Genomic DNA, 24,268 nt, shown 5'->3' with positions numbered 1-24,268 from the left:
CCAGTTGTCCAGCCTCTGTTTTTTCTGCTCAACTGAGGGCAGGGATTGTGTCTGACTTGTCCCCGTCTGTCCTCTCAGGGCCTTACTCAGTGCCTGGAGAATGAACGAACGCTTGTGTGTTTGTATGCATGCGTGTCCCGTGGCCCTTCCCCCACCCCCATACCCTGCTCACACTGCTGCTCGGAGCATTTCTGACGTAGCAGGGCTCTGCAGGTGTCACTCTGTTCCTCATAGGACAGTCCCGCATCTGGCATCCGTTGTGACATGCTCTCACCTTTATCTCTTTTTCTGTCCTAATTCCTTCACTTGCCACCCCTCCCCCCTGCTGAAATTTCTGAGATTTCCTATATTTGCTTCAGAACCTGCCTTCCCCAAGGCACTCCCAACCCCAGCTCTCCCAGGAACACTGGCCTGACCAAACCTATCTGGGCATTCACACGAGCCTGGTCCTGGAGCACAGGAAGGAACCAGAGAGCTCAGGCCCTTCTTTGCGAGTATCTGCCCTGTGTGTGTGTGTGGGGGGGGGGCGCCAGGTGAGGGGCCTCAGGTAGTGTTCACTTGTGTAGACTCCTGGGTCCACCATACTTGTGTATAAGGGCCCAACGAAGCCAGGAGACATGAGTGCTAATACTAAATCAGCCTCCAATTTCTTAGGTCATTCCCTTAGCTTCTGAGACCTCAGTTTCCCCATCTGTAAAATAAGATTGGACTGATGATAGCCACCATGTTATCAAATGCCTCTTCTGGGCCAGTGTGACTCTTCTGAGTCCAGTGTGATGTCGTGGCCCTGCTCCAGGTGAGGAGACGGGGCCAAGAGGGCAAGAGGCTTGCCAGAGGTGCCCAGCCGGAGGGTGACACCACTGACATGAGAACGTGGCTCCCTGGGCACCCTGGGAGCCCTGAGAGCTCGTGGGGTGGTTTCTCTGCTGCCTGGGGCGAGGGTGGGGAGATGGGGACAGGGGCACTTCCCCTTCTGGCTTTGTTTGGTTTGGCCTCCGTTTGGGGCAGGATTGGCAGAGGCTGGCTGACTTGCATTTCTGGTTTTGGGTCTGTGGCTGCGCGCTTGCGCGCTTTCAGAGGGGTAGGAGGGGTAGGCGGGCTCAGGCTCTGTCACCGCTGGGACGGGCTGGCCCTACCCCCACCCCTAGGAAAGGGGAAATGCCCCCTGCTCCCCTCCACCCCCCACCCCGTCAGGGCCACTCCGTGCCAGGCCCTGAGGAGCACGGGTTGCTGCTTCCTTCTGTGGGTCCTTCCAGGTTGCGGGGGGGGGGGGGGGGGGTCTGGCCCAGGGGGAGGGGGACTGAATGTGGGTGAATGGGGGGGCTGGCTGTTTGTTTTTCTGGAGGAGAATGCTTCCCTGCGGGTGGGGTGAGGGGCGGAGGACTGGGCTGCTCTGGAATGAGCTGGAAAGAAGGAGCCAGAGGCCTTGCTCCAACCCCAGCCTAGCAGGAGCAGCCGATTGGTGCGGGTGTTTGGGGACTTGTCTCTAGGTCACTGTTCCGGGCTGGGCTGTCAGTCAGCAGGGGGGCCTTCTCTCTCCCTGGGAACAGTCTGATGAGGCTAAAGCACAGACCTTAGTTTCCAGATGAGATTTCTGGACTGAGAGGCCTGTCATCACAATCACCAACTTTGATTCTGGGTATTTGGCCAAGTTTGCTTCCAGGGGGCCATGGGCAAGATGTGCCACTATTTGAGGTTCGTGACTTGAGCGTTTCCCTTTAGATCCGCTGTTTAGTCACCACTGATACCACCACCAGTATCCCGTTGAAGAGTTTTATACTTTTGGGGAGCCTGGCTGGCTCAGTGGGTAGAACATTCAGCTCTTGATCTTGGGGTTTTGAGTTCAAGCCCCACATTGGGCGTGGAGCCTACTTTAAAAAAAAAAAAAAAGAACTTTATACTCTCTATGGTATGTTCTCCTGGTTTGTCACTTGGGCATGTTGGTTATCTCAGTTAATGGGTGGAGACCTTGAGACCCGGAGGGTTTAGCCCAACTGGCTTTCCCTAGTCCCACTGTGTGATTCGCCCTCTCTGGGCCTCAGCCTCCCCCTCTGTGTGCTGCAGACTTGGGATCACTGCCGTTTTGGGGTCTGAGGGGTCCCTGGGTGGAGGGTACAATCCTTTCCCAAGAGGGTCTTTGGGTGTGCCTGAGAACCAAACCCTGACCAGATCATCCCAGAGTCCTCTGAGGTCCTCCCTGCTACCTTGCTCAGTTCCCTCTCCACTGGGGTGGGGTGGTGGGGGGACACCTTTCACTTTCCTGCTCCCAGGCAGTAGCTCTTACCCACACTGCTCTCACATCCCTGGTGCTCCCAGATGTCAGTGGGACCCCTGACACATGTGGGGAGCACCCTACCACTGGGGTCACGGACTCCCAGATACGAGCCTGGCTGAGGCTTCACTGTCACACACTCCCCAGAGCTTAAAAGATTTCTCTGCTTTGGGCATAACCTTTTGGTCCCGGGCAGCTTGTGCAATAGTGGGAAAGTCACTGCTGTTTGCGCTCAGCATTGTCATCCGTCAAATGGACATTAACGCTCTCTACAATGAGAGCTCCTAACCTATGTTCTGGGAGTACTTACCTCTCAGATTCTCAGCCAGTGTCCACGCGCGCGTGCGCGTGTGGGCACACACATGTGCACGTGTGGCCAGGAACGCGTGGCCACTTTCTCCTTCATGAGACAGCTGTGGCCTCTTGATGGGTGAAACCTGGATTCCAGATAGTTCTCATTCCAACATTCCAAATCCTCGAGTGTGATGAGGGGCCCAGCCCGGCCTCGAGACCTGCTTCCCCTGTGTGGCCTTAGCGCGCCTGGCCTTCTCCGAGCCCCAGTGTTCCTGTGAGCAAGCTGCTTTTCAGACTTCATCAAGGGCCCTATTTTTCCCTTTGCAAATGAAGTCTGTAGGAATCCAGCAAAAACTTTAAGGGTTCTGAGGGTTGTATGTCAGACAGGAAATGCTTTCTTTGCTGTGCAGAACTCCTGAGGTTCCTCCAAACACAGTTTGAAAATCACTGGGTGGAGGATCCCTCAGCAAGGTCCCATGTGCCTGGGACATCTGTTTAGTCCAAATAGGGCAATATTTTGAAGTTCTGATTTCATTCCAGTTTACTGGTTTCAAAGAGATACTTAAAGGGGCGCCTGGGTGGCTCAGTCGGTTAAGCGTCCGACTTCGACTAAGGTCACGATCTCGTGGCTTGTAGGTTCGAGCCCCGCGTCGGGCTCTGTGCTGCCACCTCAGAGCCCAGACCCTGCCTCAGATTCCGTGTCCCCCTCTCTCTCTGCCCCTTCCCCCACTCACACTCTGTCTCTCTCTCCCGCAAGAATAAACATTAAAAAAAGAAGAGAGAGAGAGATACCTCAATATTCAGAGTGAGTCTGGTTTGAATAGGATTTTTTAGAACTTTAGCTCAGGTAGAAGATACCCTTTGGCCAGGTCTAAGCTTCTATCACTTTGTGATTGCTCTGACTTGGGACTTGAGTTGGTGGAGACGAAGGCAGAGACTGCCTGGCTCCTCCTTTACTAACAGGGACACCATGACACTTCCTTTAGGGGGCTGCTGGGAAGACAGTACAAGAGGAGTGTTTAATCTGGCGTGACCCTGGCACACCATAGGAGCCAGAAAATCATGGTTACCTCTCCTCCTTCTCCCGCTAAATGACCAACCACGTTTTTGATAGAGCAGACAGAAGATTCAAGCAAGGAGAGAAGGGTGGGAACCCGTGTACAGCTAACCCAAAGGGGGGGGCACTTTAGCTTTTAGACTGTGGGGTGTCAGGTGTGGGGTTCAGGCCTTTGCCTGATTTATTTCGGCCTCTGTGATGCTGGCTCGTGCACGGTGCCTGGCATCTCATAGCCTCTCATTCTGAGCTTTTCTTGTTTGCTTCTTGTTTCCCAGATGTTTGAGCCAGAGGCGGATGAGAAGAGAGAGATGCCCTTAGAGGAAGGGAAGGAGCTGGGTGCCGAGGACCCCCCACCCAACAAGGACCCCTCTTCTGGCCAGGAGCCTCCTTCAGGACAAGACTTTCTACCCAATAAGGAGTCCTCTTCTGTCCAGGAACCTTCTCCTGGCCAAGAACCGCTGTCCAGCAAAGACTCACCTTCCTGCAAGGAACCTCCTCCAGGCCAGGAGCCCTGGCCGAGCAAGGATTCCTCACCATGCCAGGAACCCCCTGCCGTCCCTCCCTGCCAGGACCTTCCTACTAGTCAAGAACCCCCTCCAAGCCAAGACCCTCAAGTCAGCCAAGACCTCCCTGTCATCCGGGACCCCCCTGCTCAGGAGCTTGAGCCCTGTCAAGATCAGGTCCCCCTGCCAGCTAAGGAGACCACAAGCTCTGGGGACCCGCCAGCAGCCCCTGGAGATCTGCCTGTGGCCTCCAGGCCAGCCTTTGTGATCCCCGAGGTCCGGCTGGATAGCGCCTACAGCCAGAAGGCCGGGGCGGAAGGGGGCGGCCTGGGCTTTGAGGAGGATGCAGAAGAGGCTGAGGAGGGGGACGAGGGGGACGAGGAGGAAGAAGAGGAGGACACAAGTGATGACAACTACGGAGAGCACCATGAGGCCAAGCGCAGCAGCATGATCGAGGCGGGCCAGGCTGCCGAGGGGGGCCTCTCCCTGAGGGTGCAGAACTCCCTGCGTCGCCGGACACACAGCGAGGGCAGCCTGCTGCAGGAAGCCCGCGGGCCCTGCTTCGCCTCCGACACTACCTTGCACTGCTCGGACGGGGAGGGCACCACGTCCACCTGGGCCATGCCCTCGCCCCGCACCCTCAAGAAGGAACTGGGCCGCAACGGTGGCTCCATGCACCACCTTTCCCTCTTTTTCACAGGACACAGGAAGGTGAGAAGGCCGTGGGTGGGTGGGAGTGGGTAATAAATGAGGCGGTAGGGAGGAGGGAGGTGGATCCCAGAGCTGCAGGGTATGAGCATTCACTGTCCCACCCCTGCGCCCCTCTAAGCCTTCCAGGGAGCCTTCTACCCATTTGGCGGAAAATAAAGCTGAGGCATGGAGAGACCAAGAAGGCAGCACCTAGACTTAAGCCCGTGACTCTGTGACTCCAGATGCTGTGTTTTTACAGCTCCTCTGGATTGGGGGTCCTTGCCGAAAGTAGAGCAGGTGTGGCCTCACCCAGGACATTGTGCATTTGGATCAAAAAGGTCTGAGACGTTAGCTGGAGAGCTGTCTCCTGTAGTAGAATAATTTAGACTAGGTCCAGGCCTCGTCCTACTGGAAATCCATCAGCCAACAACGACAGCACATATTCCCCCTGCACTGGCATTGTTCTAAGCGATTTTATGCGACCTCACTAATGCTCACAACAGCCTAGGAAGTAGACACCATTGGTGTTCCCCACAGATGGGGAAACCGAGGCACCGAGAGGGTATCTCCCTTGGCACCAGGCCACACGGTTTATAACTGTCTGAACCAGAATTAGAGTCTGGCTCCGGGGCTGGAGCTCTTAAGCACCATTTATGCAAATATTTATAAATAGATGAATAAGTGTTTATTGATTTCCTGCTGTGTGCCAGGCCCTGTGCTCTGTGCCACTGCAGGGCCCCAGTTATCTGCGAGGCTGATCTCAACTTGTGAGGAATGAGTTATCTGTGGGTCGGGAAGGTGGCCCAGCAGTGAAAAGATTGCACCATGGCCTCGAAACCCACCAGCCAGCTTGCGCCTGGGCTCTGTCTCTTATTTACTGTGCGGCCTTGGGTGAGTCATTGGGCTCATCCGAGCCTTAGTGTCATTCTGTGAAAAGCAGAGACTAATTGCACTCATGTCCCAGGATGGTTGAGGATGGAACGGAAGAACCTGGTGCCTGATGGTGACATTAGCACAGGAGCTCGTAGATGATGGTGAGGTGCTAGCAGCCAGCACAGTGCAAGGTGTTGTTATGACAGTGTTGTGAGCTGGGTGGGTGGGGGTGGCCAGGGCCCACGGAGGGCAGCTGACCCCCAGCGACGTGGGAGTTCAGGGAGGAAAGACCTCAGGGTCTAGGGGCATCATGGAAAGCTTCCAGAGAAATATGCCCCTCGGCTCGGCCTTGATGGTTGAGCAGCTGTAGAATAAAGAGAAGATGAGACAGGCATTCTCTGTAAGTGGACGTGGCCTGGACAAACTGTCTGTAGAAGCCAGTTTGGCTAGAGCAGAGGATTCCTAAAGTGCAGGGTGGACAGATACATGGAACTTGGACTGCCATTCCTGCCTCCACACCCGTGGCAGGCATGACTAATGGATTCCAGCACATTTCCCCACCGAGCTGGGACATGGCCCCAGAGGTCTTCTTAGCCTCAGCCACTAGCAATAAGGCCAACTTGGCACTTAGGAGGACACCTTCTGCAAGGCAGCTGGACTGGAAAGGCAGGCTGGAACCCCCAGAAAAGGGCCTTAAACTTTGGGCCCAGGAATTAGAACTAAATCCCAAAGGGACTGGGGCTGGATCTGTTTCCTCATCAGCAAACATATGTGATTCTCACTTTGATGTGCCCTGTAATCACCAGGAAGAGGTTAATAATACATAGATTTTGAAGTCTCCAACCCTAGACTTCTGGAATCAGAATTTCCAGCAGGTGGTGCCCAGGCCCTGCATTTGAAACAAGCTCCCCCAGAGACTGTGATGTTCCCCATAGTTTGAGTATCACCATCTTAGGCCATTTCTTGATGCAGCTACTATAAGAGAGGGTTCAGAACTGTGCCCTACACAGGTGAGGCCTCAGGCTCACTCAGACCAGGCCTGGCCATTCCCATCTTGAGGGCGCCGAGGTCCCAGGCCTCACTGCCTGCTGGGCCCCCTGATCCTGACTCCGCACCCTCTCTCCAAGACCCTTCCAAGTTCTGTTCTGTAGGTAAATACTAATATTTATATACAGACAAATTCACACACATTCATGCACACACTTCTAGTTCCCCAAACCAGCTGAACTCAGGTCCTATTTGGGGGCAGATGACTTGTGTGTGGGGTGTCCAGCATCCCAGACCAGCTCTGTCCTATTTCAGCATCCTCCTTTGGGAGCCGGAGGTTTTCACTAGCATCCTTTCTTCCCCACCCGCTTTTGGCCTCTTGTTTCCTTTCTTGGGCTTGAGTGACTGAGCTGGCGGGGGCCTCAGAGACTGCCCTATGGTGGCTGCCGTTTTGTGGCTTCCACTTACCCAGCTTTGAGTCCGTCTTCGTGTACATCCTGCTTACTCCAGCCAGTCGGCCTCAGGAAGAACGCTGCCCTTGAGGTCGAAGCTGGGCAAGCCCCTGGTCTCGCTCTATCCCTCACTGGCAGTTGGCCTTGGGCAAATCCCTGCCCTTCTCTGAACCTCAGTTGCTTCGTCAGCGAAATGGGTATGGCAATAATACCTCCTTTGTAGGGTTGTTGGCAAGATTAAATAGCCTGACTTGGGTAAAGTGTTTAGGGCAGTGCCTGCTACTTAGAGCTTGCTGGATGTCTCATAAATGGGAATCATTGCTGATGAGGAGGACGAGAGAGCAGGAGCGAGAGTGGTGACAGTTATGGCAACATTCACAAAATGCCTCCAATTCCCTTTTCTGGCCTTCCCCCCCGTACTTGTCCTCCAGCGGGGAGGCTGAGGCTGAGGGAGAGGTGTAGTGCTGGAGCTGGACAGTGGCCTCACCCTGTCCAGTCCTCCCTGGCTGTACCCCGGACCCTGCACACCTTAGACTGGTGAGGGACAGGGCGTGGGGACTGGCGGCGGGGAGAAGGCAGTGGGTTCCGCCATGACTTCCGTCCTCCTGGCTGGGGCCTGGCTTTTTTGGGAGGGTCAGCTGATGCCTACAGGCCACTGTTTCCAGGCTGCTCCAGGCAGGAGCTGAAGAAGGAGGGAAGTCTTCAGGCTGTGGAGTCAAACAGCCCCAGGTTCAAATCTCAGCTCTGTCTCCTCTTCCTGGTCCTGAGACCTCGGCCAAGTGATATCTTTCTTTGAGCTTTCATTTTCTCTTGGAAAATGGGAGTGCTAAGCGTTCATGGAGTTGTCCCAGAGATTTAAGGAGTTGCTCTATGTAGAAAGCTGTGTCCATGGCGGTGATCCTGTCATGAAGTGAAACCCAGGAGGGCCAGACAGCTGGTGTGGCCCTCAGCTGGTCATTGTGCTGCCGTGTGGCTAAGCTGAGGCTGCCTGGAGCACATGTGGCCTGTCACAGGAGAGACAGTCCCTGTGTTACTCCTCCCCCTACCTGTCACCCTTGTGCACTGATTTCTGCTGTGAGTAGGAATATCCGAACCACACAGATCTGAGAGATGGTCCATTCGCCGGGGCCATTTTACAAATGGGCTGCCTAAGGTTCCGAGAGGAGACCTCCCCACCAATGTCATCCCTTGGGCCTTCCCGCACCCCCCCCACCAACGCCTGGCTCCCTGTGCTGAGTTGAGTTGCCTCACAGTGCCCTCTGCTGCCCACTTCTGCCTTGCTGGCTGCTCCCTGGTGACCCTGCGGGCAGACCCACAGGCCCATGCCTGGCCTTTTCCTGGGAGGCAGAGAAGCCCTGGGTGTATCTGTGTCGGTGCCCAGAATGCTTCCAGTGAATTCTGTCTCAGCCTGGCCTGGCTTGGCCCAGGGTCATAGGTCATTCTTTGACAGTTGGGAGACAGAGGCTGCAGGCCCTCCCTGGCCATGCTTCCTTCCCCCGCTCCTCCTACAGGGACTGGCTTGGGCAGAGGCTGTCAGCGGAAGGTGCTAACCTTGTCACGCCAAGCTTCTCGCCTAGGCCAGAGGTCAGACAAGAGGGCCCCTAACATGCCTTCCAGATCCAAGATGTGATTACACCTTCTAGTCTCCTATTTTAAAAAAGCTTAAAGAAGTTATTTCCTATGTCTAAACAAATACGTGTAGCGTTTAGATCCAGTGTTTCCACAAGGTTCTACGGGGTCTGCCAGGCAGAGCCAGGTCAGAGAGAGAGCAGCCAGTCCTGGCCAGGTGGCCCCAGAAGTTGGGTCAGGACCAGTAAGAGAAACCAGACGACGCCCTGCTCATGAGAGCCCTCAATCATGGGTGGGGTCTGGAGCCAGACCTGAAATTCTGCTACTTGCCAGCTTGTGGACCCCGGGCAAGCTGCTGAGCAGTCCTGGGCCTCAGGTTCCTCAGCTGTCAACTGGGGCAAAGGACAACAAATAGCTCTTAGAATTGTTGTAAAGAAGAGTGAGATAAAGTGTGTTAAAGCACTTCAGCTCAGTGCCTGGCGCATAGTGAGTGCTCAATAAATAATACCAATAACCACAATAGCTGATCGTCACCGAGCACCAGGCACTGTGCTCAGCACTTCATATGTATTAACTTAATTAATTCCCACAATACCCCTAGGAGGTAGGTCCAGCTATTATCCCCCATTTTACAGATAAAGAAACCGAGGCACACAGAGGGGTTGTAACTTGGCTAAGGTCAATTAGCTAATAAGTCACTGAGGTAGGATTCAAATCCAGACAGTTTAGAACAATTGACACTCTTAACCACAACTGTTATTATAGTCATAATTACACTAAGAATTATAGTTCTTATTCCAAGAGGCGGGGAGCCGCCAGTCCCTGGAGAGGCCCAGTGGGGGCTGGGCAGGCCCCAGAGATTCCTGCCTGGAGTGAAGGGAGGGCTGGTGGTTCTGGACTCTCCTCCACTTCTTCAGCAGGGAGGGCCCTGTGGAGGGGCAAGGCAGTGGGGAGATGGGAGGGAGAGGCCTCTTGTGTGCTGGGTACTGGGCAGGCCTTACTTCAGCTCCTGAAGGGGGAGCCTTGGGGCCCACTGTGGGGCTAGAAATCCGAACCCTGACTTTCTGGCTCAGTTTCTTCTCTGTCTGGCCTGCAGGTCCCCCTCAGCGCCTGGGTTTCCCTAGCTGCTCTGGGGGCCGACTCCCAGGGCCTGAGCTACCAGGCCGATCGGTGTAGGCTGGTCCCTGCCGAAGATGACCCCCTCCCAGCAGTGGAAGGAAGAGCCCATTTCCCAGCAGTGCAGAGGCTGGGGGTGCAGCGGGGCGGGAGTGGTCCCCAGGCCCATTGTGTGGGCTCGATAAAGTACGGAAGCTGAGGTTAGAATGGCAGGAAGCCCAGCGCCCGTGGCCCTTTCCCACGGGTGGGGGCTTCGGGCACGGGCGTGACTACAGCCTGTGTGCACAACGGGGCGACAGAAGTAAGACTCACTGAGCAGTGAACGCTGGCAGCCCTGGTTACAGAGGCCACCAAGATTGGGCCACAAGGGCCTAGACTTTATCCTGGCGAATCTTCCAGCAGCCAGGGCTGTGGCTGTCACCACACCTAGGCTATGGCTAAAGAAGTCAGAGCTGAGAGGCTAAGAAACTCCTCCACAGTCAGTGGAAATAGGATCAATACTTACTTCCTGTAAACCCAAGCTCTGGAATCACACACCAGAGGTGGGTGTGTGCCTGTGTGTGCACGTACACACACGTGTTTACAACCCTGGCTGGGCAGCCACCTCAGGAAGGATGTGGCATTTCCTCTGAGTCTTTTACTGAGAGTATTCAAAATGTGCCCTGTCCTTACATTTGAGTAGCAGCATCCTCTGGTGGAGAAGCACGGGTCTTAAATGCATACAGGCCCAGATTCCAGCTGTCATTTACACTCTGAGTGTCTTTGGGCAAGTGACTGAACTTCTCTGAGCCTCCGTTTGTGGACTTACTTTGAGTATTAACGAGATGGTATCTGGATAATGCGCATTCCGGGGTTTGGTCTGCAGTATGAGTTCCATAAATGAAGCTCTAATCCCATCCATCCATCCATCCATCCATGGGTGGGTACTCTGCTGAGGCTAGTAGCCCCCCCTGCTGGCCATATCTGGAATAAGGCCACTTTTCTTACTTGAATTAAGAGCACTTTAAGAATTAGCCCGTCTTTATTTTACAAATGAGGGAACTGAGGCCCAGGGTGGGGCTCCTGAGGAGTCAGAGCTGAAGTCCACACCTGGTAGCATGCTGTCTTGTCTTGGGACATAGTGTCCATGCCCAGCCCGCTCTGAGTTCTAGCGCCTCTCCCATCCCAGAACATTTCCTGGGCTCCTGCCCTAGGGTGGCACTGTTGGGGCCCTGGGTTTCCCCTGGAGGAAGATGGACAAGCACCAGCAGGGCAAAGGGAACAGAGGACAGCCCTGGTAGCGATGGTGGAAATCTGGAGGGGTTGGGAGAAGAGGAATGACAGACCGGAAGGAGATGAGAATTGGCGGGGCAGGAGGGAGAGGAGAGAGGGCATTCCAGGACAGGGACACAGCACAGGCAAAGGGGAGGGAAAGGGTGGGGGGTGCGAAGTGTGGGCCCCAGTGGAGCAGTGGGGGATAAAGTTGCAAGCCGTGATTTAGGCAGTGAGGGCCTCAAGACTCATTGTTCTCAGTCTGCTTTCCTTCTCTTGATTCATTCATTCACCTGACAAATATTTGTTGCGCTTCAAAATGTGTGCCAGGCCTGTGAAGGTGATCCAGATGGACAGAGGGCTTGCTTTTGAGAACTCACAGTCAAGCAGAGGGGACAGATTTAGAAAGAGCCATTTCAAATATGATGGGGACCCCAAAGGTGTGCAGGGGGCACACCCTTGGTCTAAGGGTGCTCCCTGGGTGAGGAGGCATTTAAGGGGCCTACCCAAGGTCTAAGTCTTTCCTGAGGCTGGGTCTTGGGAGTAAAGGGAAATGGGAGGGTCACAAAAACGTCTCCCATGGAAGGTATAGCACATGCAACGCCTGAGGTGACAGGACAGGTCAGGTGAAGACATTCCATTTGCCTGGAGGGCAGGGTCAAGGAGGTTGCCGGAGCAGGGGTCAGGCTGGAGAGATAACTGAAGGAATTGTAACTGATGTTAAAATGCAACTTTCTACCCAGACCCTGTGCATCATGTTACGGAGTCTGAATGCTACCCTGGGGGCACCGGGGAGTCATGGAAAACTTTAAGGCAAAAGTGGTTCTCTCAGGCTTGTGCAACAATTCACTTTACACACTGCCAACCAATCTCAGGTCTCTGTCAGACCTCAGAATCCTGAGTTAGTCATTATGATCTCAATTTTGAAATTAAGAAGCAGAGGCTCACAGAGGGACAGCGAGTGGCTGAGTCACACTGCAGAACGCCTGCTGTAGCCCTGCTCTCCAGTCTGCCCTACTGCCTGCCGTGATTAACTGCCACGTCTCTGGCTCTGCCATTCGGGCTGTGTCTTTGGCTTCTCCCCTGCAGCCTGGGTTCTTAGTTGCACCAGGGGGAGACGCCTTTGGCTGGGGGATCTGCCAAGCCAACCGTACTTCATGGACAGGCTGTTCCCAGTAATGGGTCTTCCTGTCCCTCACCTGAGGGGTGGGGGCTTTGCAGGAGAGGGGTGGCATGGCTGGCAGGAGCTCTTGGATCCCTGAGCCTGTCTTTGCTCAGGCAGCAGCCTTCGGATGCCCAGACTGTAACGTGTCTATCTTTCTTCCACAGATGAGTGGGGCTGACGCAGTTGGGGATGACGATGAAGCCTCTCGGAAGAGAAAGAGCAAAAACCTGTACGTTGCAAAGATCATGATCCTCAACCTTGCAATCAGGGAGGCTCCCCAACCCCCTTTTCCTCCTCTATCCTCAGACTTGCCTCTCCTCCATGGGTCCAGGTGGGGAGAAGGGGCTGTGTCCAGTCCTTCCCTAGACAGACACCAGTGAACAAGAGGATCTTAGGACTTAGCAGTGGCCCCAGGGTAGGGTCACGAGGGTCCTGAGCATCCGGCACTGCCCTCAGCATTCATGCGAGTGATGCAGTGTGCTGATTCAGTACCTGGAAGCCCCAGGGAGCCAAGCAGAGGCAACCAGCCAGGTTGTCCTGGCCCCGGCCCAGCCTCTGAGTCAAGCGGTGGCTGAGTGCCCTTGACAAGTTCTTTGCTGCCTCTGAGAAAGGACTGAACCGACAGTTTACTGGGATTCCCCCCTTTTCCTCCTAAGCCCTTGAATGCTAGCTGTCTTGGGAATTACCGGGAGGTGGCGCTGCTGGTCTAGGTAGCAAAGCCCACATTCCCCAGCCTTTCTGGTCACACTCGCCTTACACTTCCGTTTTGGAGGTTTGTTAGAGGTGCCAAATAAATGAACAGGGTGTATGTGCATTCTCCTTGGGCCTCCTTGTACACCTGGGTCCAAAGCCCTGGAGACTAGGGGGAGGGATGGAGAGAAGGCAGTGGGTCACCTGGAGGCCCCCAGAAGGAGCCCCCCCTCCCCTCTAGGTCTGGTAGTACCCACCATTATTTACCAGTGGGGCCTGGGGGAGGAGACAGGAGTCTTCCCAGATGCCTCTGGCAGCCTTTTCCCTGGCCTCCACTTTGGCTCGTGTCCACTACCTGAGAAACTCTTTCTTTTCAGCTCCTTTGCCCTCTCCAGGTTCCTGTGCAATTGTAGGCTTCTCTCACTCTGCAGCCAGGAACAGTCACGCCTTCTCGGGAAGGCAAAATGCACAAAAAATAGCCCTTTGCACCCACCATTGGGTCCAGGTATCACCAAAGCCACTGTGGGTGTTGCTCCTGGGGGGGATGCAGTAGGGGGCAGTAGGGGTGGCCACCTGGGGGTGCTGGAGCCATCTTGGTCCACCAACACTAGCCTTGCTTTGGGGTGGGCGCTCTCTGCCTTTGAATGCCTGAAGCTCACATAATCGAGGACTCTTAGAATCTGAGATAGCAACAAAAATAACTAATATTTATTGTGCCAGGCACTGTTCTGTGTGTATTCCATATATTATCTAATTTAATCTTTACCAGTATTTTAAAAAAATTTCTTAATGTTTTATTTTATTTTTGAGAGAGAGAGAGAGAGAGAGAGAGAGAGAGAGAGAGAGCAAGCAGAGGAGGGGTAGAGAGAGAGGGAAACACAGCATGTGAAGCAGGCTCCAGGCTCTGACCCTGTTAGCACAGAGCCCGGACACGGAGCTCGAACTCGTGAACCGCAAGATAATGACCTGAGCCGAAGTCTGACTGAGCCACCCAGGCGCCCCTCTTTACCATTGTTTTTATTTTACGTTTCCTTTTTTTCTTACCCTATCTTACAAATGAGTAAATTGAAGCAGAAAGAAGCTAAGTTATTTGTCCTAGGTCACGCAGCAAGTAAGTGGTAGAGAGGGGATCTGAAACCTGGCGTGCTGGGGCTAACAATAGAAATAGAAATACATAGGTATTTTTTCTTCAGACCTCCTCTATTGAAGCTCCGAAGGAGGTTCACGGCAGCCCTGCAAGGTAGTCTTTGAGCCCCTAGAGATGAGAGCCCAGGCCCCAGAGCCCACCCCTTCCATGTCTTCATGGCTCCGATTGGAGGAAAGTGTTCTTTTAGATTCCTCTTATGGGTCCCTATTCTGCCTTCTGGACCCACGTGGGGACACGTGGCGCCTCTCTGAGCCCTGCCATCCTGTCAGACAGAGCACTATGCCCCAGGAAGTCATGTGCTGGCACCCAGTCTCCCGGGTTTGCTGAGGGCCCCAGTCCTCACCCAGACGCTGCCAATCCCTGGACTCCTTGGCCTTAGCTCACGGCTTAGACCTGCCAGAGCAGGGTCCCCAGCCCTGGGCAGCTGCCCCAGACCCTCAGGACACTGTGGGCCTCAGCTCTAGTCTGAGCATTTTTGCCCTTGGCAATGTGCTTAAAACTCTACGTGCAGTTACAACCCTAAGCAGCTGGTAGGTACTACAATCATCGCTTTTTGATGGATGAGAAAATTCGACATTCTGAGAGGTCAGGTAACTTGACAAAGAGCGCACGGTTGGTAACCTCTGGAGCCGGGATTTGAACCTGAGGCTGTGTGGCTCCAGAATCTCACACTTAACCTCCACAGGGTACCACCTCCCTTAACGACTTACACAGAGTGTCCCGTAGGCCTTAATGCTACTTTAAGCTGGAATAACTGCAGAAATGTAATTACTACAAACTTACAAACACCAGTCTGAAAGTTGAATTATTTTTTTTTTTTTACTGTTTACTTATTTTTGAGAGAGAAAGAGAGGAAGGGTCAGAGAGGGAGACACACACACACACACACAGCATGTGAAGCAGGCTCCAGGCTCTGAGCTGTCAGCACAGAGCCCGACGCGGGGCTTGAACCGCAGACTGTGAGATCATGACCTGAGCCCAAGTCGGACGCTTAACCGACTGAGCCACAAAAGTTGAATGATTTAAATTCCTTTTACGCTTAGGTAGCACTGTGATTTTGCCAATGCATTCTTCATTTTAACTTTTGGTTTCAAGTCAGGATTTTTTATATTTAGAAGGACAGAGACCAAAAATGAAAAATGTTAAAGTTTATCATTCAAAATTCACAAAACTGAATGTGTGTTAAACAAGTTACATTAATTAAAATCCCAAATGACATTTTTGAAAGTTTATAGGATTTGTACGTCTGAAGTTATTTGAGCTTAAGTTTGTACTAAGACTTTTGGGGCATCGTGCATATTGGTGGCGGCTTGTATCCAAAGCCCACGACTGAGGCTGAGGCCAGCTGCCAGGAGCTCTTCTCCTGGAGGTGCCCGATGGCACCGATGGTGCCTGGGGGTCTAGGGACAAGGGGGGCACACTGGAGCATGGGACATTTAACCCCTTTCTTGCCAGCAGCTTTGCCCAGCTGCCTCCTGGGGGAGTGGCCAGACTAAAAATGATTCCTGGCTAAAAATAGCCAGTCCAGCCACCCCGGTGGGCAGAGCCTCCCGTCCCTCCCTTCCAGCAATTTGCTGACTTGTTTTCTCCTCCTTCCCCTGGCGCTGCCATGGCAACGGGGAGGCCGGTCACAAATAACTGGGTCTGGCTCTCCGCCGGGCGGGCCCCAGAGGCCGCCCCTTGCAGACACATGCCCCTTTCACGGGCTCCCTCTCAGGGTTGGCCGGGAGGGATATTTTTTTTTCCGCTCCCCGTCCTGGGCCCTCCCATTTCCTGGCTCCTCCCGTCTGAGTCCCAGCCCGGCCTGCGCCCGGGAGCCCAGTCCTCCGGCCGAGATCGCGGCGAACGAGCGCTCGCTCGGCTGGCGGCAGCCCGCGGCACCGTCGCTGCCTGGCGCCCGGGACGCAGGCCTGGGGGCAGGAGCCTGGGGGGCGCTCCCCGCGGACCACCCCGGGCCCCAAGGTGGGGGGCCCCGCGGAGATGCTCCGAGGCATGTACCTCACGCGCAACGGGAACCTCCAGAGGCGGCACACGATGAAGGAGTAGGTGCCTCTCACCCCAGCGCACGCCCTTCCCGCCCTGCATTTGCCGGGGCTGAGTGTGCCAGGCTGACCGACCCCCTTCTCTGCTTCTGCCCCCAGAGCCAAGGACATGAAGAACAAGCTGGGCATCTTCCGGAGGAGGAACGAGTCCCCTGGGGCCCAACCTGCGGGCAAGGCGGACAAAATGGTGAAGTCATTCAAGTAGGTCCCCCCCCCCCCCCCCCGCCCCCGACCCCCGTGACCCCTCAGGCACTCGCTGGTCCCCGGGGAAGCAGGGCTGGTGGCCGGCTTAAATGCACAGGGCTCTTTTTGGCTGGACCCAGCTCTGGGGTGGATGGAGGCTCTCTCAGAGAGCCTGGCACCTGGCAAGCAGCAGCCCTCACCCGGAGCAGCTGCTCTGGGAAGGACAGCCAGGCAGGGACAGAGGTGGGAGCTGGAAGTGGTGCCGGCCCATGGAAGCGGGGTGGGCCCCCCTTCTGGGCTCCTCAGCTGGGCTGGCCACTGCCCGGCCCGAGGGCAGCCGACAGAGTGCCCCCAGCCCCAGCCACCCCACTTCCCCAAAACCTCCCGGTGCCTCACTGTGTCCCTTCCCTCCCCACCTCAGGCCCACCTCAGAGGAAGCCCTCAAGTGGGGTGAGTCCTTGGAGAAGCTGCTGCTTCACAAATGTAAGTGGGGGCCGGCCGGCCTGCTCCCCTCCCCGTGTTACCTCCCTCCCTCTTCTCTTTGCTCCTCTCCCAGACCCAGAGACTGAGGCTGGTCCCAGAGAGGTAGCCTTTCCCTCTCTGCTGGGTCCCCCTAGGGGCCTCTGCTGTCGGGAGAGGCCCTTGGGCTGGCCTCGGCGCCGGCTTCTGCCAGCGCTGCCCTGGCCACGGGAGCTGGCATTGCCTGCCAGAGGCCACTGGGACCTGTGTGCTCAGACCCGGAGTCCCAGAGTAACAATAAACATTTCCACGTACCCAGGGCTTACGCTGGGCCAAATGTGCCCCGCGTCTCGTGGGCAGGATCCCCTCTGATCCTCGCAGGGCTCCAGGAAATAGACTCGTGACCCCCACTCTACAGATGAGGGAGCTGAGGCACTAGACAGGGGAGACACCTGGCCAAGGCTCCCAGAGAGGCAGAGTGGCAGGGGTGGGTCCATGGCCCTGGGCCCCTGGCTCTTGGAAGCGGTTATCTTACTAAGCTCTGCACCCTAAAGGCCCCTGGAGGGGAAGCTGGGTGGCCAGAGGGCGGAAGTAGCTGGTTCTGCCTCTCACAAAGGGCCTGGGCTTCTCCTCACAGATGGGTTAGCAGTGTTCCAGGCCTTCCTTCGCACCGAGTTTAGTGAGGAGAACCTGGAATTCTGGCTGGCGTGTGAGGACTTCAAGAAGGTCAAGTCACAGTCCAAGATGACAGCCAAGGCCAAGAAGATCTTTGCTGAGTACATTGCGATCCAGGCGTGCAAGGAGGTAAGGCCTCAGGCCGGGCCCTCAGGATCCCCATCCCCATCCCCAGTGGCCTCTCAGTGATCGTAGGTACCTGGCAGCCTCAAGGAGCTCAGGAAGAAGAGGCCAGAGTGACCTTCGGGGACCATGTGTCCAGGGTGCAGAGGAAGCAGACAGGGGCCCTGGGAAGAACAGAAATGGTCACTGCCCAGGCACCGGTGTGGCAGGCACCTGCTAAGCCCTTTATGTGTGTGTTCTTTTATTTAACCTGACGACAACCTGTAACGGGTTTAATATTCTCTTCATTTTAAAAATGAGGAGACAGTCTCAGAGAACCTAGTCAGAGTAACCCACACCTACGGAGTGCTGACTGAGTGCTAGACGCTGCGTGCAGAGTCACAGTGGACGATCTATCGATTTAATCCGTATGTATTCAGCATGGATGACCTTGCTTAGTCTTCAATGCTCTTTGAGGGACAGACTGTTCTTCCTAGCCTGCAGACGAGTCAACGGGACTCAGAGCACTTAGATGACTCGCTCAGGGTCACACACCTAGGTGTGGCGCTGCCGGGATTCGAACCAGGCAGTCGGACCTTAGAGGGGGTGTCCACAGGCCCTATACACTACCAGCCCTACAATGAGTGACCGAGCCACGACTTGAATCGCTGACCTGAGGACCTCCACTCTGAGCCTTAAGACGTGGAGCAGAGGGGCTCGGAGGTGAGAGGCCGGGTAGGTCACGTTCCTGGCCCTCCACCCCCAGGATCGCCCCCCTGCAGGTAGACCTGAGCGCACTGCCCTCCGCCTCCGCAGGTAAACCTGGACTCCTACACACGGGAGCACACCAAGGACAACCTCCAGAGCGTGACCCGGGGCTGCTTCGATCTGGCGCAGAAGCGGATCTTCGGGCTCATGGAAAAGGACTCGTATCCGCGCTTCCTCCGCTCCGACCTCTACCTGGACCTCATTAACCAGAAGAAGATGAGTCCCCCACTTTAGGGGCTGCCAGAGTAGAGCTCGGTGTTCACATCAGGCGGGCTGGGCCCCCTTCCCACCTGCCTCTCTCCCCCTGCGACGGAGGGGGCAAGCAAGCCCCCGGAGGCTGTGTCTCCGGACGGACAGACGGACATTCAGACGAGAGGCCTGGACCGAGAGAGGCCCAGGCCACTGGAGGAGAAGAAGGACCGGCCCCGTTGGGTCCTCACTGCCCCGGTACGAGGGGGCCCAAGGGCCCTGGCAGGTCAGGGGCCCTGGCTGAGCCAGATCCGGAGCTGCTGCTCTGTGCTGCAAAGACTCAGCATTGACCAAGTTCCTTAAAGAACTGGCTGATGGGGCAGGGGGCCTGGCTGTGGGCTCCAGCGCTCTCCTTAGGGGCCACTGGGGCTGCAGCTCAGACCCTCACCTTGAGTTTTATTTATTTAAACAGTAGTCGGATGCTTGGCACGTTGTCCTGTAATAGGAAATTTTTGCCTCATCAGTGTTCCTAATTTACAAGTGCAATATTTTAACCAATGCCTTGTGAAAAGCCACCTTGCAGAGAGGGTGGACGCCACTTTCCAGTTTCGGGCACCAGTGGTGGCAGCTGCGTCTTCCGGACTGATGAGGCCTGGAGGGGTGGGTGCCGCCGTGTGACCTCGCACAGAAATCCAGCACCTGCTGCGTGAGGTGTCCCTCAGGGGCTCTGGGAAGGCGTGGCACCCTCAGACCACACAGCAGCCAAGTTCTGGAGCAAATAAAAGGCCTGTGTTATTTCTCGTTCTTGACCCTTTCTGGGTGTTCCCGGGTTTGAGCTTTCCCAGGGTCACTGGGGCTGGGAGGGTCAGAACGGCTTCTGTCTCGCCATCACCCGCCTCCCATCCCAGAGCCATATACACGATACACCGGTGATTGCCCCTCCCTGACAGGGTGCCTCCCTGGGCCGGACACTTGGCCGTGCTTGTCCTGTTTACCATCTCATCTTCTCCACAAGCCTGGGAGGTGAGGGTTATGCCCATTTCACAGATGAGGAGACTGAAGCACAGGCAGGTGGGGTGACTTGTCCAAGGTCACACAGCTGGCAAGTGGCAGACGGTTCTGCGTGGGCCCAGCTGGCTATAAAACCTGTACTCTGGATTGCTGTCCTCTACTCGCCACAGAGTGGAGTCCTAGCCTGGCCACCAACTGGCGAAAGCCCTTCATTTTTCTGCCCCCCACCCCTTACCCTGAGGTTCTAGTGGGACTTTCGGGTGGCACAGGGCTTGTTGGTGGAGGTGGATGAGGCCGGGCGTGGGCAGGCCCATGCATGCCTTTAGGATAGAAAGCAGAGCTGGGCAGGTGACGAGGAACAGGGATTACAGAGAGTCCCTCTGTGTCCCTGGGGAAGGCTTCCCACTCTGTGCCTGATGGGAGATGCAAATTTAGGAAAGGCCCCGTCCAAAGCTGTACTTCACCGGAGGCCCTGGACCGCTTGCCTGGGGGAGGTAGAAGGGAGCCTGGAACCCAGGCCAAGCTGATGCCAAAGCTGCCCCCACATGCCACCTGCCAGAGTCTGGGGCGCAGGGGCCTGGACATGGCCTGGAGTGGGGACTGGCCCAGCTGGGCTGGCTTTGATGAAGCCGGACGGAATTGGTGCAGAAGAGGCTGGGCCCCATCTCCCTGGATCTGTTCCCTGCCCGGGGTCCTGGGTTCACATCTGCCCGCAGTAAGTTGGAGACACAGAGGACACAGGGCTGTGTGGTCAGTCTCCTCCCTGCCTCCCCTCGCTGTTTTTCCCTGGAGGCCTAACCTGGGGCCAGGCATACAGTAGGTGCTCAGCACACGTTGTACAGCCTTCTTTTCTAGTACTGGAGTGTGAGCTCTTCTAGGAGTGGAGATGGGTCTTCTTCAGGCACCAGGGCCTGGCATTGGACCTGGCCTGAGCCCTATTTGGCCTCGTAATCAGTGAAGAGCTTTCCCACCATGGAGCCACCTCAAGGTTTCTAAAAGGATGGTGAGGGGCAGAGATGTGCCCCTAACTCAGAGCAAGGGCACCTCGCAGATGGCATCCGGGTCTGAGATTGGGGGTCTGACAGCTGGGAAAACAGGCCCAGAGGGGACCACAATACCGCTCCTGTTCCTCCCACGATGGCCAGCAGGCAGAGCTGGCAGCTGACGGAGCCCTGGACTTGAGTCTCAGCCTGGCCCGACTTCTCTGGTGCCCTTCACTTGGAGGAGACCCTGTGCCCCTGAAGAGCCTCACCTTCCCCTTTCTTCGGGTTCCAGGGGTTTAGCCTTGGGCCAAGCCCTCCACCTTCCCACCCCCGAGTTGCCATGGAAACTGAAGTCCCGGAGAGCAAAGTCAGGCAGATGGAATTCTCATTTCGGAAGGCCCCATTGCCTGGTTCCATTACTCACACTGGGTCCCTTGGCCCAGAGAGGCTTTGACTCTGCTGAGCAGCTGGATGGCCCACTGGAAAGGTGCCTGGATCCCCCTGCCCTGGGCCCTGACTGGGCTCCCTGGGGACCTTGGGCACAGCCCTCTCCACTGAGGCCTCAGTCCCCTCACGATATAGTGGGCTGTCCCCCACTTTTTTTTTTTTTTTAAACATGCAAGGAAGGATCAGTCCCCTTGCTTTCTGTCTGGCAGTCCCAGGCTGCTCAATGTGGGACATGAAGGCTGTGAGGTCATTATGTCCAGGTCTCTTCCCATTCTACAGACGGGAAGACTGAGGCAGAGGGAGGCGCAGTGCTGCATAGAGGCGAAAGGCCCAGGCCCTGGCTCCATTGCTTACTACTAGATGTAAATCTTGGAAAAAATCACGCAGCCTCTCTTCGCCTCAGTTTTCTCATCTCTAAACTGTGCGTATTGGCACCTTTCCCAGAGCTTCGGCGACTAAGGGAGGTCATGCCTGCAGCAAGTTTAGCCCACAAGCACGGGGATGTGTTCCTTCAACGCAAGCTGCTGTTAGTGACATCATTATTCAGGGTTCCAGGGGGGTGGCAACGCTCATGCTAAAGTTGTCCAGGCCGGGACTCTACCCTGATCGGTGCGGACAGGGAGCCTTTAGCCTCAGGCCCCAGATCTCTGTCCTTCCAGGAACATTTAGCTAGAGGACAAAGCCAGCCAGTTCCAGGGAGTGTCAGAAACAGCCTGTCCTCACACCACTGCCCAGCCGGCCTGGCTGGGAGCACTTGGGGTCAGCCTGCAGATGGGGTTTGAAGGGTGGAAAGGGGAGAGGGCACGGTAGGGCAGTGGCTCTCCACTGGATGCCGGTGGGACGACACTCAGCATTGGCCTGCCTATGGCCCGGTCCCTCCAGCTCTTGGCCTCTTGGCCTCTTGGCCTCGCTTGGGGCAGATGTGGCCTCCCCGGCTCTCCAGCTGGGAAGAGACCATCTGGTCTAAACGGCTGACTCATGCTTGAGTCCCTTCTTGGGTCTCTGCTTGCATCTCCCCTGTGACAGGGAGCTCATTATCTTCCAGAGCAGCTCAGGAGGGCCTGGGAGCCCCTGGCGGTTCTAAAGTTCTTTCTCTGTGAAGCCAGGATCCTGGGGCTTGGTGGGGTAATGGGGGCAGGTCAGTCAGTAGTAGCCCCCGTGGGTCGTCCGCCCCGGGAGCCCCCTACTCGCTCCCCGATTCTCCGGCTTCATTTTTCTCTGCTCCCCACACCCTCACTAAACTCCTCTGCACTCCCCACCCCCATGTCTCTGCCTTGGTCCTCTAGTTCCTCCTGTCCCCTCCCTAGGTCCCCTTCACTGCTATCCTACTCTAGAAAGTCTCCGCAAGTCACCCCTCTGCTCCCCTCCTCTCCCTCAGTGCTCTCGTGCCCTCAGGCAACAGACCCTGGGCCTCAGACAAGTGCTCTCTGAGCTGTTCTTTGGCTTATAATTGGCACCATCTGTGAAACATCTGACTCTGCCTATCCTCTCCCTGGCAGGGCCCGACAGGAGGAAAGGGGGTGCCCTGGGCCCCCTGCCGCCAGGGTGCCCGTTTCTTGGGTTGGAGGAAACGGTGGGGGGGGGGGGAGGGGGTGGTGAGGAAGAGCTTCAGGGCTAGTCCGGGCCTGCTCGGCACGGATGAGAGTGAGGGTAGCTAGGGTTGGGGGAGAGGGCAATGCCAGTTGCAGATAAAAAGTAGTAGCTACTGGGGTGCCTGGGTGGCTCAGCTGGTTACACCTCTGACTTTGGGTCAGGTCATGATCTCACTGTTCGTGAATTCGAACCCGGAGTCGGGCTCTGTGCCGACAGCTCGGAGCCTGGAGGCTGGTTCGGATTCTGTGTCTCCCTCTCTCTCTGCCCCTCCCCCGCTCACGTTCTGTCTCTCTCTCTCAAAAATAAATAAACACGAAAAAAATTAAAAAAAAAAAAAAAAGTAGCTGCTGGCCACACAGGGGCACACACCAAGGGCATTCTATGCCTTATCTCCATCAGTCCTCACAGCAGGCCTGGAGGAGTTCAGAGTGTTGTTTTCCTTTCACAGATGAGAAAGTTAATGTTCAGGGAAAGTGGAAAGGTATGTTGTGGCTGAGCAGAGACTGGAACCCCAGTCCCTCATGGTGGGCAGCCTCGCCTCCGGCCGGTCAGAGGGAATTCATGGACAGCACAGGTTCTCCTGGTCTTGAGGGTGAAGCTTTCCTAAGGAAGGACAGGAGCTTAAATGTGTGGGGATGTCTGGTCCTGAGCCGAATCCCAGTCTTCAGTAGAGCTTTTGATAAATTGCCTTACCTCTCCAAGCCTCCGTCATCTCATCTATAAAATGGGAATAGTAAATCCCACCTGATGGGTCTCAGGGGGACTCAGTGAGATAAGGAATACGTGTAAACCCTTAGCACGGGGCCAGCCGCAGAGGGGGTGCCTCACGTAGGCAGATGGAGGGGGGCCCTGGGCTGCCACTGAACATCAAGAGGTGAGGTCAGGCTAAGGAAGCAGCTGTGCGGGAGGAAGCCGCCCCCCATCGGCTCGACAGGCAGTTTTTAAGACAAGGCCACCAGTGACTCAAAGACAAGGGCAGGGCCACAAAAGGGTGGGATTGGGCCCCAGGGTCAGTGGGCTCAGCAGAGTCCTGCTTGCCGTTTGAGGAGCAACCTGAGTAGCACCCATATAGGCGGGCAGCTGGCCTGTCCCAAACCCGTGTGTGACCTTGTATGAGGCCCTTCCTCTCTCCTGGTGGTTTCTTCCGGGAAACAAGGAGAACCAACTTTCCTCCTGCCTGAGGACCTTCTGAAGGGGCAGATGGCGCTTTGTGCGATGCAAGGGGCTAGAATCCAGGCCAGGTGTGTCTGCGTATGGTGGGGGGTGTGGGGAGGGTTGTCAGGACTACAAACAGAGTCTAGCCACTTCCGCCCTAGAGGGGGAACTAGAAGGACTGACTGGGATGGAGCGGTCTATTTGCCACCTGCCCTGGAGTCCCTACGGGTTCATGCCGCTGGGGACGCGGCCGCCCATGACCTCTAGCCGGGCTGAGTGGAGGAAGCCTGTGCCGGCTATTCGCACGTTCGTTCCCTTGAGGTAAAGTCCACACCTACCCCACCTCTGTCTCACACACGCACCCCAAGCCCAGGCCAGAGCAGCCCCGTCCAGGGGCCGAGCTCAGTTTGCAAAGGCAAAGCTCACAGTCCCCGGAATTGCGGGAAGGAAACCAGCAACCCAGGGTCTACTTCTGCGGCCAGTTTATGGTAGGTCCCTTCCTTCACTGGGCCGCGACCTTCCCCATCTGAAAAATGGGTGGGGGACATTCCAAGTTCCCTCAAGGAGCCATCTGCCTCTGACACCTTAGGTCGTG

At 56.0% G+C, this 24,268-nt stretch overlaps 1 protein-coding gene across 10 annotated transcripts in view; it reads left to right on the top strand.

Moving 5' to 3' along the window:
• Positions 1-19,285, top strand: part of RGS3 (regulator of G protein signaling 3) — a 141,113-nt gene extending 121,828 nt beyond the window's left edge. For 8 of the 10 annotated variants that reach the window (XM_058694424.1, XM_058694425.1, XM_058694426.1 and 5 more), the window contains 6 exons: positions 3,899-4,837; positions 12,394-12,458; positions 16,208-16,309; positions 16,713-16,774; positions 17,388-17,554; positions 18,344-19,285. In XM_058694424.1, coding sequence (XP_058550407.1) covers positions 3,899-4,837; positions 12,394-12,458; positions 16,208-16,309; positions 16,713-16,774; positions 17,388-17,554; positions 18,344-18,529 — 1,521 coding nt within the window. In that variant the 3' untranslated portion in view covers positions 18,530-19,285. Of the gene's footprint in view, positions 1-538; positions 797-3,898; positions 4,838-12,393; positions 12,459-15,830; positions 16,109-16,207; positions 16,310-16,712; positions 16,775-17,387; positions 17,555-18,343 lie in introns of those variants that run through there. The other 2 variants (XM_058694434.1, XM_058694436.1) reach the window with 2 other exon arrangements.
• Positions 19,286-24,268: the final 4,983 nt, after the last annotated feature.

This window comes from Neofelis nebulosa, chromosome 12 (assembly GCF_028018385.1).
Source record: "Neofelis nebulosa isolate mNeoNeb1 chromosome 12, mNeoNeb1.pri, whole genome shotgun sequence".
In the NCBI taxonomy this organism is placed as follows: Eukaryota; Metazoa; Chordata; class Mammalia; order Carnivora; family Felidae; genus Neofelis; species Neofelis nebulosa.
Note: the sequence above shows the minus strand (reverse complement) of the source record. Positions and strands in the feature narration are given on the sequence as shown.